The sequence below is a fragment of the Malurus melanocephalus genome, unplaced genomic scaffold (assembly GCF_030028575.1).
Source record: "Malurus melanocephalus ecotype Western Australia unplaced genomic scaffold, MMel_1.1 scaffold_24, whole genome shotgun sequence".
NCBI classification, from domain to species: domain Eukaryota; kingdom Metazoa; phylum Chordata; class Aves; order Passeriformes; family Maluridae; genus Malurus; species Malurus melanocephalus.
This window is the reverse complement of record NW_026623256.1, coordinates 624,755-643,193: the sequence shown is the minus strand read 5'-3', so window position 1 is coordinate 643,193 and position 18,439 is coordinate 624,755. Positions and strand designations below refer to the sequence as shown.

The 18,439-nt window shown below is 38.4% G+C and overlaps 1 protein-coding gene across 3 annotated transcripts in view; it reads left to right on the top strand.

The window, feature by feature from the left end:
- EEFSEC (eukaryotic elongation factor, selenocysteine-tRNA specific) overlaps positions 1-18,439 on the top strand; it is a 120,086-nt gene that overhangs the window by 29,942 nt on the left and 71,705 nt on the right. For all 3 annotated transcript variants that reach the window (XM_057390241.1, XM_057390242.1, XM_057390243.1), the window contains exons 2-4: positions 3,227-3,434; positions 6,169-6,265; positions 7,827-7,991. In XM_057390241.1, the coding sequence (XP_057246224.1) occupies positions 3,227-3,434; positions 6,169-6,265; positions 7,827-7,991 (470 nt within the window). The remainder of the gene's footprint in view (positions 1-3,226; positions 3,435-6,168; positions 6,266-7,826; positions 7,992-18,439) is intronic.

Below are 18,439 nucleotides of genomic sequence, written 5' to 3'. Positions count from 1 at the left end.
CTGTTTTTGGAGTCTCTAAATGGTATATCTGTAATATTTTTATGCCCCAATTGAAAAATCGTTCCAAGTGAGATCGTATTCATGAGAATATTCATATAATCCATCCTCACTTCACTGTTCCTAGTTAAATCTTACTCTGCTGTAGAAAATTATTCAGAAACATTGTTCCTTTTGTTTCCTGAACTCAGATATGATAGTGAGCTGATTCTTTACTAGAGATTATTTAAGTAGTGGATATGAAATTTAATGTTAATGTCTGCTGCTACTGTTTATATGATGAGAGAATGTACTGAAGGAGGTGTTCTGTGGTAGGTGGGARAGGGTTACAGTTTTGTCATCTTGGCACAAATAACCTGCCAGCTTTCCTGATTTGAGATGTGACAGTGGTGAATCCCTGCACACTTCTCTAGTTGATTTTGTTTTAGTATTTAAGGAGCTATTATACATGGATGATGGGCAATGAAGGAAATGTGTTCTAGAATAAAAACGTAGAGCTGTGTAGGAGAAGATGGGGATTGGGAAGAAGGTGAATTGTTGAAGATGGTTTATTAAACAGCTCAAAGAGTAAAGTTGAGGAACTAAATCAGCATTTTTTTTTCTTCTTGTTACCCAAGGATCCTGCAAACCTTAGCACTCCTGCCTTGATATGCATGAGTAGCCACATACAAAACATTACAAAACATCCTCATGCCTCAGGGAGAATGCAATTTAAGTATTTCTGTCAATGCTGTTGTGATCTTTGCCTTGGCTCCTTGACTYCTTTGAAGGGCAGCAGCTTCCCACTCTGCTCGTGTGCCAGCTCTGCCTGCCATGCCTTCTGTCCCATCTTGTGCCATTTCTTTGGAGCTGTGGCCAGTCAGCACGCTGGGGCTCTRGAGGAGGCACAATAATTGTGCCAGCAATGTTTGTGAACTTGTCTGTGCTGCTGCTTCCCTGACTTGAAGTATTTTTTTGTCTGTAATGTCATGGCGTGTCTTCTGGAGTTTTTGGAGTATTTCCATGGACTGTACAGTTATTTTTCTTTGTTCATCTTCTCTTTGCTATGCAGTGCCCTGAGGTAGGTATTCTTGACCTKCTAGCAACTGGCCTGATGAGTTTTATGGCTCCTTTAAAATATTGTTAATAGATTCATAAATACAGCAATTGCCAGCATTTGCTTTATTACAAAAGTATTTAAAGCAGTTGATTTAGAGTTTGAAGATACAGTGGCCCCTTTTACTAAAACTGCATATTACAGTTCAGTGCAGATTTTGTGTTCTTTTGGAGCAAAGAGATTACACTGTGTATAATTCATCTTATCAGCTTTTCAAGGCCAAATTTGGGTCTGGTTGCTTTGGTTTAATTCTGGAGCTTGAGGATCTCATAGTAGTCATAATAGTGTTTGGTAGCACTCAAGCTGCAGCACTGTTGTGTTACCAGAATGTCCTTTTTATAGTATYAGTAAAGAATTGGACTTGGTGGTTTGGTTTTAATTATTTATTCCCATTCATTTAGAGAATGTCAGTTGTGTGGAATAGTGTGATACAAAATATGTATGTTAACATTCCTGCTGTATGTGTTCACCAAAGTGGATCCTTTCTGGTTGTTAAGTGCTTTGTCCCACTCAAATTATTTTTATGCCGTTTGTTTCCCTTGGTTTCTGACCTTTAGGGTCTGCACTTGGGTGCTCTATAAAGTCTGAGCCTTTTGTACAACTTTGATGATGTTTGTGTTGCAATTTAAGTGAGTTCTAAATCAATACAATTCCTGAAACAATAAAAATGCAGACAACTTTTGAAGATAAAAAGCTCATCGTCAGTTTGTCAGGGAGATATTTGAAATGATTGGTGAAAATTCTGCAGAAGCATTGGAAATACCATAATTATCCAACTAGTGCTCTGAAGGGCTTAACATTCAAGATGAAAGCTCTGGTAGGTTGAAATAGTCATTTGTAGCCATAATTTTTTTTGTCTTGTTGTGGTTCCCACCCGCTCATTCACCCATGCACTTCAACCTCAGAATGATTTCCTATCCTGAGTTCATGGGAATTGGGAACAAGGGTAGCTGTTGTCATAGCCATTGTAAAAGCCTTAAAAAAAAGTCCGGAGAGGGCGAACAAGGAACAGTTGTGTTTGATTTCTTGTWCTTCTGATCTTAAGGCAAATATTAAAAGTACTTAAGTTCAGAATGCTGGAATTTKACATGACTTCTAGCTTTTATGATCTTTCAAAATGTACTTTTTTGGCATATGACTTTCTGGTAGTTCAGCTTTAAATTTTGTTTTCTTTYGTGTTTAAATTTTCTCAACATATAAATCTGTTGTACTTTTGTATTTTGGTATTCAGAGTATTTCAGTTACCTCAAATGAAACAAGGAAATTCTGAATGTAATTAGTGGAAGGCCTGAAGTTCATCAAAAGCTTCCTTGCAAACCAATTTAAATCCATGAAATTCAGGTTGCTTCAATCAAAAGATTGAGGGTTCATGGCAACAATACTTGGAAAAATAAAGATAATCTGTAAGTGTGATAGGTAACTTCAGCCTGAATTTTAGGAGCTTTTCCATGAAGAGATCTGGAAATCAGATCTCTGTTCCTGTGTTTGAAATTACATGTTCAGGTTATGTGGATCTGAATTGGGAGTGAATGATGATGTACTGCAGGTTTTGTCTCTTCCTCATGTTGAGGGACTGTAGCAATTCCTTTAGRCTTGGRATAAACCTGTGTGTGGTGGTGATCRCTGCTGTCACTTTYATCAAATWTTGGRCTTGGAAAGAATAAGGGTGGGAAGCAGGTAGGGACTGAGGCTYGTGGATGTCATTATGGGTATATGGTTGGCTCCTGTTGTGGTTGCTCTGAGTGTTCAACTCTGCAGTGTTCCTGTGTTTTTCTTTGGCTGTATCAGATTCTTGCTTGGTTCTTAGATTATAGTTTTTAATTGAGGCAAATGTCATGCTGTGTTGCTGCAAGCTTAATCTTCTTGGTATTTTTTTAAATGCAGTTGATAACAGCCTTAGACTTGAACTATCACATTCTTCCGTGGTAGTTATGACCTGATGGTAGCCAATAATAGTTTAAATTCCTGAGGTCTTAATTTCAGAAGAGCTGTGGCATTCAGTGCTTACTTTGTGTCTTGTTTGTCTTTCTGGGCATTTGTACATATGCTGACATCTTTTAATGGAAACTGTTTGTGAAAATGATCCTTAATCTTTTTATGCTGTGGCAATACTGACKGTGAGTTCTCTTCCAGGTGCCCAGATTATCGATTTAATGATGCTTGTAATAGATGTGACAAAAGGGATGCAGACGCAGTCAGCAGAGTGCTTGGTAATTGGGCAAATTGCCTGCCAGAAGATGGTGGTAGTTCTGAACAAAATAGATCTCCTTCCAGAGGGGAAGAGACAAAGTGCCATTGAGAAGATGACTAAGAAAATGCAGAAGACCTTGGAAAATACCAAGTAAGTGAACAATAATATTAACAGGTAACTTGTGACAAAGTGTTTAACAGAAATACCAACATTTCCCTTCTGGTGTGCTTCTAAATAAACTGGCACAGCTAGCAAAAATGATGAGAGTTTGAACTCAGGTGCAGTTCCAAATTCACATTTGTAAGTATTATGTGTAGAGAAATATTTTSCTATAAGCTTTTCAGATTGAAGAGCTGCTTGGAGTTCAGATAGCATAATACAGAGCCAGAATATCCAGGTGAAGAATGATTTGGTGTGTATTTGGTTGGTTTTGTTTGTTGTGGGGCTGGGTGTTTCCTGGATGTTTTTGTTGGTGGTGGGGTTTTTTTTTGTTTTCTTCTTGTTTGTTTATGGTGGGTGTTTTTTCTCTTTCTTTTTTTTTCTTTTTTTTGTTTTGTTTGTTTGTTTGTTTTTTTAGCTTATAGGCTTTCAACTTTTGTTAAAGTCTTTGTCAAGTCTGTTTCACTCCAGAGAAAAAGAAAGTGTTGGGAATTTTCCCTGATTGAGGATGACAAATGTGATTGCCTCAACTAGGGAAAGCAGAGAGATGGAAGTTTATATAATGTCATGTGGCTCAGGCTGGCACAGTATATGTCAGCCCTGTTTAGAGACGTTAGTTGACGTATGTAAAGAGTGAAGTRCAGGGAAATTCATGATTGGAAATGTGGCTGTTTTGAAGTGGGAAGTTACAATATACACACAATATTTATTTAGTGATTACAGAAACTGCAGCACAGCATTGATTTGCTTAGGGATATAAGGGGATGTAACTGTTGTGTCACATTCTCAGTTGAAGAATCTAAGGAACAGGATTTAGAATGCAGATAAGAGAGAACCAAAAATCAGTTTCTGCATGTGCAGCCTATGCTTGATGGCACTTTTAAAGCAATGCAGACCTGGGTGTGATTGCAGAATGCTTGTCCTGTTGTGTCTTGGGCATGTGGAGCTTCCCAACAGCCTCTTTCCCGCTTGACTTTGAATCTCCAAATGCATGGTTTTTAAATTATTATCTATTTGTAAACTATTCTTATTTGCAGGATGTGTGCTGAGACCCATTTGACAGTTGCCTCTAACCTCAAACACATAGCAACAAGTTTGTTTTGTTTATTTTGAAATAGTTGTTCTATTTTTACTACACACACACATGTGCAATTCCATAGCAGTAAGCAAAGCTGAAGGCTGTTACAGTTGTAGAGTAGATGTTGCCACCAATGCTGGGGAAATTATTGTAGTGTTGGCAGGAAATTCAATGGAAAGAAAAAAAAAAAAAWAGGCAGAGGAAAGTAACTGTTATATATTTGAATAGTTTGATACTTGTAAATTTATCTAATCAAAACTTGGTTTTGTGTGAATTGATACCAAAACTAAAAGCAAGCTGTGTCTCTATGAATGGAATTTCTATTTTTTGTATTTTTTTTGCACATGTGAGCTTTTCCATTTGTCCAGGAGGATCTAAATTCAGCTGAGAGAAATTTGGTGTGATGGAGTTTCAATAGGGCTGGATAATGTTCAGAAGTGCCTCCAAACACAGTATACGATTACTTCAGTTTGTTCTGGTGTATGGGAAGAGGAGCAAAGCATCTGGTTCAGCATGAATTTCTGTTTATTGCAATACAGTGCCCTGAAATACTTGTATTAAAATACATTTSCAAAAGTTTTATGGTTAATCATGGGAATTTTCTTCAGTGCACATTTTTCTTACCCTTTGCCCTTAGATGCCTTAGGCTTATGGCATGTAAACAAAGAAAATACCTTGTGTGCCTGGTTACTGCTGGGTCACTAAGTGAGGTGCCCTTACAGAACTTAACATCTCTTTTTTTAGCAAGGCATTATCTCTTTGCTCCAGTTTGCCCCCTTTCTGAGGGAAAATCAGTGTGGTGTGGGTGTCCAGAGGATGACAATGGTAATTAATTTTGGTCTGAATCTGTTGTATAAGAATTAAGTACCTATGAGAACCAATCGTTTTTTTGGTGTAATTATTATTATTCCAATACTTCAATATATGTTTTATGTGGTTAATTCTGATTTTTGCAAAAATGCAATAACAAATATAAGGTTGTATTCTAGAGAGCAAAAGTTAAGTCTGCTGGCTGAATTTCTGAAAAAAAAAAGAGCTGCTGTAATTTCAGGGCTTGAAGAATAAAACAGATTGTAGGATAAAAGGTAAGCTGAGGTCAGCTGGCAGTACTGCTCCTCTCTGAACCTTTGCATGTTTGAGATTTGTGAGTTTTGCAGACTTTAATTTCAGTAGATTTAGATCTTTCTGTTGTCTATAGATCTTGCAGACTCAGGTAGGCATCATGTGGCATCTTGCATTTGGCTCATGTTTTGAAGGTTATGACTTTACAGTTAGAATTATTAATTGTTTTAATGAAAGTTAAAAATGCGCTAGTCTCCAGGTAAAAAGACTTTGGATGCAAACCACTGCATTAAGACTGTGTAACARCAGACATTTGCTTCTGAAATAAACTGAATCTTGCATTTGACTGTTAAAGCATTGAATCAGTAGCTCGTGTGGAACAGGATTGAAGCTTTCCYAGAGAAGTCCAGTAGTGCTGATCTGCTGGTAATTCATGAAGACATTGTCAGTTACTCACATTGTGGGATGAGCAGATAAATTGGAATTTGAGGGAGTTTCCTAGCCTTCAGATGAGCCTGGAAGTTCTTTATACTGACACATGTAGAAGATCTGTGGTCTAATTGTGAAAGTATTTCTCTCTTTCAGGTTCTCTGGATGTCCTATTGTTGCTGTTGCAGCAAAGCCTGGTGGACCAGAAGCCCCAGAGTCTGAGAATCCRTTGGGTGTCTCTGAATTAATTGAGGTACTTCCTGAAGAACATAATAACATGAAAGCATCCATTCTCAGATGTTCAAAACACTTAGTTCCGTGGCATGAAGTTTATCCTGTGAAGGGCAGAACAGTTAAAATAACTGAGAACAGTTTGTAGCTTGCAATAGACTTGTCACCCTTTCTGTAATTAGCTYAGGGAAAGGAACATCTTTGCCCTGSAGGGATTCCACTGTTATTTCAGACAGCAGAAAAATCATCCCAAAACAAAGGTAYCCTTCTTTAAGAACTTGTCAAATTCTGATTTGGATGCTGCCAAGTTTAAAGTACTTCTAAATTGCTGAAGTTAAGGTGCAGCATCCATSATCAAAAAATCTAGGGATGTGTGGCCCAGGGCAGCCAGGCTTGTATAAAGACAAGGATATTCCACAGTGCTGAACACTGTGTCACCTGCCAGGCTCCTGTGACTCARGATGGGCACAGGGATGGATGTAGTATGGCCTCAGACTAGATTTACCCAGARCCAATCTGCCCACAGCAGTTTTTAGAGACAAGGAGATATTCAAGTGATTACTTCTGCCTTCATCTGCTTCCTGGTAGATTTACTGGGATGTTTCCCGGGGTTAAAACCTTTGAAGCAAACACCCATTGCATCAGTTCTGTCAACTGAGACAATATTAGAAGAGCTGGCATGTGAACCCTGCCATTGAACTTCAAGCTATTATCCCTTCTGTCCTTCATAAGAGACTCTCCTTGTTCTACCATTACAACTTGGGCTCAAGCTGCAGTTTTTGACCTTAAAAACAGACATTAAAGGCAATACCAAGTGTAKATGCAGGTGGTATGACAGAAATCAAAAAGTGATTTGAGACAGGAGTGAACCAGTTCCTTTGAAGCGCTGTTTGGTACGACTGCCTTTCTATAATTAAAATCTTATGTCTGATGATATATTTTAAGAAGCATAGTATTTGCCAACAAAAGAAAAATGGTAAACTCACAATTTCTCTAGAAAATGGTCCTTATGTAGTTTTTCTTAGTGAATTAATCCTTCCAGAAGTGTARACAGAAATCTGAAGGGGAAGTTGACTTTGAAAACTTAACCCAGTATTATAGTGTATCTGAGAGGGAGGCAGAGATGGGCTTTATGGGGCACTAATATCTGTATATAAGTTCATTTTCACAAAATCCAAAAAAGCTGAAGTAGCAAAATGCACTGTAAAATTGTACTTTTGAGGGAGGGGGGAAAGGGGGGAGATGACACACGTACAGTTACTTTTTTTTCTCTTTGCTTTGCTGCAGTGTTTATATTGAGTTTGGCAGCAACTTTATCTCCAGTGAGGTTTTGCTAACCAAGCTAAATGTGCAGCACCAAATCTTTCTAAGGCAGAAAATCGAACGTTCCTGCTGCAAGTGTGCATCTCCTCTATGGCACACACAGTTAATTTGACATTGGTGAGTTCTAAGCTCATTGGGAGATGCCTGAAATCAGTAAAATTGCAAGCTTGTTCAATCAATCATCCGCTTGCCTGCCTTTTGCTGTGTCGCTGTCATGACTTTTCACCCAGGCATGGTGCTGCTTTTATCTTTTTTTTCAGGTCTTGAAGTCTCAGGCTTACCTGCCATCAAGAGACCCCTCGGGACACTTCCTTATGGCAGTTGACCACTGTTTCTCTATCAAGGGTCAAGGCACAGTGATGACAGGGACTATTCTTTCTGGCTCTGTTAGCCTTGGTGACAATGTRGAGATTCCTGCCCTGAAGGTGAGTCTCTCATTTTCATTCCTCCTGATTTTCCTGGTAGAAAGAGATACTCAACAAAGAAGAGTGTGTTCTCTTCCCATTTGAAATTATTCAATTATTTCAAATTTTTATTTTTTGTACTCTATTATAATCCAGTTTATAACAAGAAAATGCACAATGATTTTTAAATAAGGCAGTCAGTAAAGTTACCTGCTCAATAATTTAGTTGGATGAAGAGAAGACTGAACTAGATTAGCATGTTAGGYTTTGAAATTCAGAAAAGCAAGGTGGGCATGTTTCCAAGATGGGATGTGCCCAAGGACTAAACAAGGTTTGACAGAGGTTACTTTTATTTGAGACTGCTGCAATGAGAAGGTTTGCAAAAGAATGCAGGTAGGTAAGTTACCAGAAATGTYTGAAAGCAAAGGAAATGACAAGAAGAGGGCATTGAAGTGCTTGRTGCACATTCTCTTTGTTTGCTGAGGCTTTAATTGGTGTCAGCATATTSTGAGAGAACTGCAGGGATGCAGTAGGTGGCTTGCTGCCATTGGGCTCTTCAGAGAGCCTTTAGAAAGTCAAAGAGACCTTTCARTGGCCTTTGAACTGCTCAACTGTTGTTACTATTTAATTTCCTTAAAACATATTCGTCCTTTAAAAGAAAACAAAGTGACTTTATGCTTGGAACATGTGAAATCTAATTCACAGATGCTGATTTGCACTGTGCTGATTTTCCCTTAGTGTCAATTGCCAAAAATGAGTCAAGACTTGAATATTTTGCATCTACCACTTAAAAGTGGACCCAGCTGGTTACGTTCTGTGGGTGGGCAGGTTTTGGCCTAACAAGCCTGGATGGGACTCTTTTGATGCTGTCAGTGTTACCTTCAAGTCATTTTACTGTTAGGATCTTACTCTTCCATGGAGTGAACATGCTGTGTTCTCGTTTTTGACTCTACTGTTTGGACAAGTGAAGGACTAAGTGAGGCTTTCTGATTTCACCTGAAGTATTTGGCTGATAGCTGACAATTCATTTTTTGCCAGCCTTCTCAGTGGTATCTGTGGCTGTCTAGTTTATATCGTATTGTCCTTTGCAGAGAAGTCATTTGTATGGTATATACTCCATCATTTCTGCTTCCCCAGGGGAATTTGTCACTGACTATATTTTTACTTACAGCCTTTTTTGGGAGCCATGCTTTCAATTCCTGYAGGGAATATTTTTGCAGGGATTGTAGCTCTACCTTCAGCCTCCCCTGGTTTCCACTTGCCAGTGTTCTCTCCTTTTTCTGTCGTGTCCTCTTCTCTCTCCCGGGCCTGCCTGTGCTTGGGGTCCAAAGAAAGGGGTAAGAAGTGTGAGATGGCTGCTGCCCAAACAGGGCCTTGCATAAGGAGTTCACTGCTTTCTTTTTGGCACAGCATTTCCTGTCATTTTTGTKCTCCAGCAGATGGGGGAGACAGGGCAGAGTAATTATTTCTTGCAAAGAAAGAATGCATCACTAGATTATATCTAGAATAACTATTCTGCTTTTCATGTACAGTCCAAGAATGTTTTGAAGAAATASGYTGAGGWATAAGTCTGCTTTTTTGAGAATCCRTATGGAGGAAATGACAAAAATRTAGGKAATARCTTGTAAATGGGTGTTTAAAAGGACAGTGGAGAACACTATTTAGTGACTTTAAAAGATGCTTTCTTCCCAAGTGACTAGGACAGTGGGACCTGAAATGACAGGTCAGCTTCAGAGATAAACAGGTTATGTGCAAAGAAAAGCCAGATCACTTGGCTCTTATGCCAACAACTTCCCTTAGAGTTTTAGTAATTTTTCCAGTTACTRTTAATGAATTAAACCTTCCACTGCTGTGTTGAAGATGTGTCCCTGCCTCTGAGTGATGACAGCAGTGGGCAGAGTTTTGTGGTTTGGCACTAGCAATTTGTGGAGGTTCACCTTCGTATCACGCAGGTATGGAAACCAAGGCACRCTAGAAGGAAGCAATGTTTGTAAGCTGGAGCTGTGTGTTGTACTTACCCCTGCCAGCATCATGCAGAGCTGGGTTAGGATACCTATAAAAGGTCAAACCTTTCTCAGGCCTACAAGGTAACAGAGGAAGCACATTTCACAACACGTTGTGGTTTATGACTCTCTCTGACCTTTTTTTGCCCTGACCCAATGGTAACTGAGATTGACAGCTGGTACCCGCTGGGCATTTAGGGACATTACAARCCAGCTGCTTTTTTTAAATTTGAAGAACCCTCTCACCAAATGAAGTGGAATCACCTTCCAGTTCTGCTAATGGACTTCGACATCTTTGACCGCTTGAACCTGCACAAAGGAGGGACACAGCAATTAAAAATAAACAGTGACATTCTCAAACGCCCATGCTTRCTCTGATTGAGGCTGAGAGCACCAGCAGTGCATGGATTCCTTTATGCTTTGCCTATGTAAATTGCCATCTGGGGTTGATTATCCATATAGAGAAAAGAAAAATTATATATATGTGTTTGGCAAAAAGCTTTGACACAGCAAACAGTTCACTATCCAATTGMGTAACTACTGCTTGCTGCTTGGCACTTGAAATCCACCTTGAAGAGCACAAACCTGGGATTTCTGCAGGAAAAACAGCATTGGCAGAATTCTGAATGTCMTTTAAGATGATTTCAGTAGTCTTGCAATATCTATAGTGTTTGAGTTTATAAACTGTAACAACTTGTGACACTTGAATTCAGCTTTAGAAAAGTTACTGGAGTTCGAATAATAAGGATTTTTTGCAATTTAGTTTCATTTTGTTTTACTGAGGTTTTTATTTTATTGATATTCAAAGTATGTGTTTTTTAGGGATTTTAGTTTAAGTGAGGATGAATGTTAAACTCTAGTGCTGCTGGGTCTTTTTATAGCATACATAACTGAAAAAGGAAGTGTTTTCAGTAKGGGAAAGGTATCTTTTGCCTTCATTATCCAGGTGAAGGGGGAAATCAGAGTGATTCTAGCTTTGGATTTCACAGTTGCAAGCACATTAGAAATACTGGAAGATTGGGTAAAACTAAAGTGTATTAAAATATCATCTAAAGATGTTTTAGGGCACAAAATGYTCCAGTTTGGTTAATAAGAATCACTCCCTCTGATCTTGTGAAAGATCATAGAAGAGGTCAAGTCTGAATTGGGGGAGGAGGCAGAGATAGATGTACACAGCTCATRGGTCTGGTCATCCTGGAAGTGTCCACTCAGCATTGCCTTTCCCGTGATCAGGGACTGTGGATATACGAGAGCCAAAGCACGAGTGTGTCAGCCGAGTACAAAGACCACTGTTGGGCTCTATTTCAGAAATTTTAAGAAGCAGAAACTTTTCTTTGTCTTATAGTCAGATTCCTGTCTGTCCTGTATAATGAATTGCTGACAAATGCTGGAGCAAGCTGATGCAAACTGRGCAGCTGATGGAGGTAATAACTGAGTTGGAGATTCTGTAAAGTCCAGTGTGCTGCCATTTGTACCATGTGTGTCAGAAGCTGAGTGTCTTGAAGGCTGAGTATTTGCATTCATGTTTTTCTCTAGAGTATCATGTGGGGATTCTTGTTCTGTGCTGAATCTGAATAACACATCTGTTGTTGTATGGTAGAAGGTTGTTTCTTGTGTAATAAATCTCATTAGAGGGAAAGAGAAATATTCTTACTGGCTTCAACCTTGACCATCCTGGCAGCTGGAAGTAGCCAATTGCCATTATTAGTGTGGAGCATCTCAGTCTCCAAAGTTGTGAGCACATTTATGAAATGCTCCCCTCGTATCTGGAGAACAGTCATATGGATTGTTTCAGTGCTCTGGTGAACTTTCAAAAGGTCATGTGAGACTCAGATATGAAAAATGTGAGAAACTTGCTTCTGTTTATCCAGTCAAATCTCCTAGTAAATGAGAGTGTTGGTTTAAACAAGTAGTGGTTCTGTCTTGGCAAGGATCTATTGACTGTCAGATTATATTAACTTTATGAACTTTCAAGAAGCATCATTTTGTAGGTGTGATACTGAGAAGCCTCATGGCTTCATACACTTTCACCATATGAAAAGAGATATTTTATTCAAAGCTTTTTTTTGTTGGCTAGATAACTTTGGTCTACATTTTGGCAAACATTCTGTAGCTTTTATGGATCATACAACAAAAAATATTCTCCACTGTCCAAYAGAATAACTCAAATAGTATTTGCAAGACTATTTCCTTCAAACCATTGTAGCTATTAAAATTGTAACAGAGATCTGCTTTTGTCCATATGAATATTTCAGTCTGTCTGATGTCCCAAGGCCTCTAATTAGTGAGCTTTAGTATATATGTGGAGTAAGAATTAACTTGAGTTTACTTAAGGACTTTTGCACAATCAGAGTTGCACAGTTAAGCCTTGTCAGAGGACATTTAAATCTCAAAAAATGAATTTGGATCAAGCCCCACTGAATTGGATCCCAAAGATATTTCTATGTAGACTTTGATGGTGCAATCCTAAAGAAGTTTTTTATTTTTACCATTTTGAGCTCTTTGGGCCTCGTAATATGCCCCTTCCAAATTGCAGTTCATGCTGATTTCTTTTTGCACTGCGACTAGAGAGAACCCTTGTTGAATTTTCTGAGAGTRTGTCTGAATATTGTTTCTACATCTCTTTCTTCCTATGCTGCTTGGGTTTTTTTTTTGCCCAATACTGACATAAACAGCCCTTAAAATGCAACAGTTCCTCTGCTGGGAGGGGAGTTTTGTTTGCCTTGAACATATTCTTTGCATTGAAATGCTGTGAAGAAGAGCAGTTCAGAGAATTGGTTTGGGGRAAAATCACTAAATGTAGCTGCTAAAATTGTGAAAAGGCACTTACTTCATGGTGCATGGCACTTCATGGGTTCATTGCACCCACATTAAAAGATGTGGGTGCAAAAATGCAAGAACCTTAAATCCTAAAGCAATAAATTAAATGTATAAACATAATGTTATACATGCGGTTTAATTCMGTACAAGAATTAAACTGGTTTTTTATTTGTCTGCTGCTTCTAAAGCATGGGTTGTGTTTTTTTTGGAGATTGTCTTCTTTCCTAGAAAACACCACTGTGAAGCCTACTGGTTTTGCATCTGCTGTGGCATTACTTTAAAGCAAAACATGCAGGATTTGGCTTATACTGGGAAGTACTCTGCTTTCAGCATTTAGGATATTATCAGTTGTTTTGGAAGAACTAAACTCCTCAGCACAGTTCTTTGTGGTTAAGTAAAGGATTAAAGACCTGATCCAGTGCCTGTGGAATGAAATTTAGATCTGGCAGTAAAACTTCTCAAATCTTTTTGGCTYGATCTCTTAAGAGAATAAGAGTAGCAGATGCTGAGCTCTTTCTGAASATCAGTTCCCTCATTTTCGAGTATGGTTTTGTAACTTTTTACTGTGTGGTTTTTTTTTGGTTTTGTTTTTTATTTCTGTTTTAGTTCACATTTTAAAAAAATCAAACCAACACTAAGCCCTCAAACAAAAAAAAAAATCCAACAAAACCTCAAGACTGTGAAGCACAAAATCCATTTTAAGTTTGTATTAAAAAAACATTAAAAATTGTATTTAACTTTAGACATTCAAAAAAAAAACAACCCAGGAATAAAAATGTTCAAGGTGAGATTTGTATGTTGCTATTCATTCACTACCTGTTACTGAAGTACAATGTTTAGTTCATATCACTTGCAGTTTTTTATTGAGTATCATGTAGGTACAGTGAAGTGAGGGAGCAAGATAAAGGACTTTGTGCATTAAGGTTTGTTTTATTCAGGACCAGGGATAATACAYAATAGAAAGGGATATTGATATATATCATGGGGCTTTTAATTTTTTTCTACTTGGTCAGAGCAGAAGGGAAGGAAGCCAGGGGAGAGCAGCCAACCTGAGCAGTGTGCTAATCCAAACCATACACTGTATTTTTGGAGCTTGTGTGTCTAATGTGATCTCTGCAGGCAGAAAAGTGGCCTAGTCAGTGCTGGCCAATTAACTCTTCAAATACTGAAATTCATCTGCAGCTTCTCACGGAGATCTAGGTGTACYCTGCCACATAGAGACAACTGGGGTACAAGACTGGGTAATTTTTCTCATCCATTAAAAGGCAAAGCATACGAGATTTTTTCCTGCAGTGAGTCTGAAAAGGAAGAGATTTGTAACTTSTGCATTGCTTCTATCCATTTAAATCATCTTGAAATAACTGTTGAGATCAAGGCTCCAAGTGGACGTGTTGTGCTGGAAACAATACTGCTCTCCAAGGTAGACTTAACTTGTGCAGTATTTCTTGGCACTGCTTGCTTGTGCAGGTTATCTGCAATGCTGACTGGTAGTGGTTAATATGTGAGATTAATTTAGAGTGTGCTTTTTGTGCCATTGCCATGCAGATAATTTTGCCTTAATTGTTATGGCAGAGAGCTGTTACTGCCTAAGAATTAGTATGCTCTTCAGTGGGGTTGAGAATGAAAAAATAGTGCAAGATGATCTCAACTCTGAGTAGAACAAAATACTGTGTGATATGAATGTCACACTTTGATATAATGACTGATTTTCTTAGATACATAAAGTTAYATGTTTTCTGTCAAGATTTCAGTAAACATTTTGTCCCATGAGAACTGTTGGAAAAGCCAAAGTAAGTTGTGACAGAAGTACAAGGTGGGAAAGAAACTGAGCTGAAGAAGAAGAARCAATTGTACTGACAGGAAAATGATAGAGGCAGAGTTGTTCTGAGGTTGATTTTGGCACTGAACTGTGATAGTTCCATTAGTGACAGACAGCATGTGCTACCCCATGTATGTAGGCATTCTCCCCACCAYGTCACATTAGTGTCCTCCCCAGACTCCTGGAGGCTGCTGGCAGAGGTGACATCCACATGTAGGTTCTCATGCTCAGTGTTCTGTTGCTCTTTTGGAATTGCCAACGTGCTGGGTTGCTGGATCTGATGGTGGAGCCTCTATATCCCAGTGCACAAGTGTGCCACAAATGGAGAAATGGACTGTGTTCCTGTATGCTACACTAGTGAGCAAATTGACCCTGGTATGGCAATACATGAGGATAAACAAATATGCAGCTTTGGTACTCCCAAAACAAGGTTGAAAAGAAAACCAAACATCTAATGAACTGTTAAGTTTACTCTGGATAGCTGGATTTTTTTTTTATCTGCTCACTCTTGTTCTCCTGCCTGTCCCTTTTCCTCCATTTCTAGCTTCTTTTCCAGTTTCACCGTTTGCTCTTCAAAGTGATTGATCTTTTCTGCTTATACCACAGATTGAAGAAACTTTTTCTTTCTCCATTTTCTCATCTGCTCTCTCAATTTTGAGCCGTGATTGGAATGCAGGTGAACAAAAAGGCACATGTTATCCTGAGACTTAGTAGGTAGCATCTTTCCTATTGAACCATTGCAGCTGCAGGGTTCAATGTACTCTTGTTCTTGTGTTAATGTACTCTAGAGCTCAAGATCCGTTTGAAACTAAGTTTTTAGCTGTAGTAATCACAAGTTTGATCAAAATGCCTTCTTGTTTTAACTATGGTAACTCCTCAAAGCAAAGGGTGGCTGGATTGTGTTTGCATAACTTGTTTGCTTAAGTATGGCTGCTGCCAGATCATAACCTTCATTTTAATTTCTTTTAATTTATCAGGTAGAATTGTCTCAATGCAGTTCAATTGAGAGCTGACCCACATGCACGTACACAAACGGTTTGAGCAGGAATCTTAGTGGGATGCTTGAATAGTAATTGGGAAGGTGACCCTCCTGTGTGGTGAACACAGCCTCCACATGGCATTCCTGCTGGGAATGTAACCTTATGAGAAGGCTTAGTTAGGGCARAGAGCAACTCTCATGTTTTAAATATTTAAATTCAAGTGCTGGAGGCTTTGGCARAATTTCAGTAACCAGAATGAAGGAAGGGAATGTCACTTTTTCTTCTTCCTTGGTCATCCATGTAAAGTATAATTCCTCATTTGATGAGGCTTTTAGAAGCAGAACAGCTCAGCAAGTGCCACACTAACTAAGCTGGGGTCTGTATGTTATGAAGTTCTRCTCACTTCTGGCCACTAGCAAAAAAAGGATTGGGTATTGAAAATACTGCCTAACCATTGTTGCTGAAAATAATTTGACCAAGAGACAGAAGAAAATGGAGTAGTAAATAAGTGCCCAGAAATCTGTATTTATTTTATTACCAGAATACTTTCTTGAAGTATTGCTGTAACAAGTCCTCTGGATTTCATGCCTTGTACGGTGTGTTTGASATGGCTTCACTTACAAAACTCTCTACATTTTGTTCTTTGATACTGCTATGAAAATTACATGAGAATTTACTTTGCTTTTTAAATGTTTATTCAGCTCATCACCTGAATCTGTCATCATATGCCTGTGACAATAACATGTATTGTTGAAACGAAATGTAAGMTGCATCTCTTCACCGAAGTATTCCCATAACTTCATGTTATAATAGCTGGTGCAGCTTGAATTGGAAAAGTTAATACTAGAGAGAGCCAATATTTACAGTATCAGCTGGAATGATATAATTAGTTTAGCTGCCCAGATAAGTACTGTGATGAACATGATAYGAATGCCTAGATACAGATTTTCATTTGCAGCTGTCTGAAATGAAAGCTACAAACTCCCAGACTCTTCATGGGAGTAAAGATTAGCTTCAAAGCATACGACATAAAATTGGCTTCTCTTTCTTTCTCCTCTAATGAATAAATAATCAAGAATAAACATTTCACACTTTAGAAATAGGAAGGAAAGGTCAAATAGCCTTTTAAAGAGCCTCTGTAGCTAATACATTTTTAAATATTAAAATTGTAGCCTTAAAAACTGTCAGGTCTTTGTGAAAGTTAGATTTAATAGTTGAGCTCTTTCTCTCTAGGCAACCTGTATGTAAGATATATTCTCTCAATATACGTGTATAGGGTATGTAATAGATTCTGCAAAAGAATGGCAGAGGTGGCCTTTATCCTTGTGCAATATAGGTGGCAGAAATCAGCCATKAGAACAGATGAACTCATTGGAATAAATTAGCTTGGTGTATATATACAGCTGTCAAGGTTCCTTCTTCAAAAGAAAAGGGACAGAGGTATGGAAAACAATTCAGAAATTTGTTTGTCATGTAAGTTCTGTGTGGGGCTTCAGAATGTCTAGAAGTTTTTCATCTCTTTTCTTGGTATTCATCTAACTTGTTTTCTTCATTTCAATTACTGTGTTGTAGTTGCTTTTTCTTAGTATTATAATGATTATATCATGAATTTCAATATGCTAAGCATCCCTAGAGAAGGTTTTTGTSTGATAATGCAGCACCTCGTACATAGAACTGCAAAAAGTTCAATGGTGGCTTAGGGAAAAAAATATCTACTGTTATGARTCAGTTAATTTTTGAACTATGGGTATTATTCATGTGGTATTTTCTTGCCTAGTTGAAGACATCAATCCTCCTTGTGGAGATAAGCTGGCAATAATTTGAAGTCTTGAGGGAGTGAGGAATATGCAGGTACACCACAAACACTCAAAATAAAACCACAGAAAAGAAGGGAAGCTTGAAAAGATGTATTTATACTAAAGGATTGGAATAAATGCTCTATAAGACTAAAATTGATGTCCAGTTTGGCCCTTGAGTCAGCACAGAGCAACACCAGCTGCTTTTGTCTAATTGCAAATCTTTGTAAAATTAAAAGAAAGCAATAAATCCCACTGTAAACTATTTTGCATTCAGTTTTAGGACAGAGTTGGAGTCAAATGGTGATTGAACAGGAATAATGTTTTATACAACATGTGTTTCTGTTTCAAATGTTCCTTTTCTGTTGTTGACATGATACTCTTGTTTGGGGGAAAGTAGCTGTGTGTACAAAGTGTATTAAGGTGGMAAGGACCTTCATATTAATGCTTCTTTCCAGTCTTGTCAAAGGTTGCTTGATTGTTTGGGCTCCAGAGGAGGTTATTAGATATCTTCACCCCAGGGTAGGTCTTTAATCTCTTGTGGGTGGAGGTGGAGAAAGTTCTCCAACACAGTAATACAGAGCAAAGCCCCAACTTGTTCGGAGACCTCTGGTGAGTCTGAGATGTTCCATAAGATTGAAGTTCAACATAATTTATTCTGATGTGTTAATATTTTTCAGGCATGTATTTGCCTAAATAGTGGGAAAACGKTGGAAAATTCCTAGGTTGGTAGAAATCTGTGTCTGCTTTTCGTTCTTGCGGCAAGTGCTAACAGATTAGTCAAAAGTTCTAAAATACTTGTGGTCAAGCACTTTTGTAGTACAATTTTTTTTTTCTAGATCTTTCCTTTCACTTGTCTTTGCTTTGTTTTCATCTTCAGTTTTTCTGCCTACTCATCCTTTCTGTGGAGGTTGTTGAACTTCCATTTTTAAGTCCACTYTCCAGATGTGTGATCCGTGCAGGCAGCACATCCCTGGTTGTCAGAGCTGAGATTGCAGCCTCTGGCTGCACTTCTGGAGAGGTCCTTGGAGATTTTAAAGTCTTCAGGGCA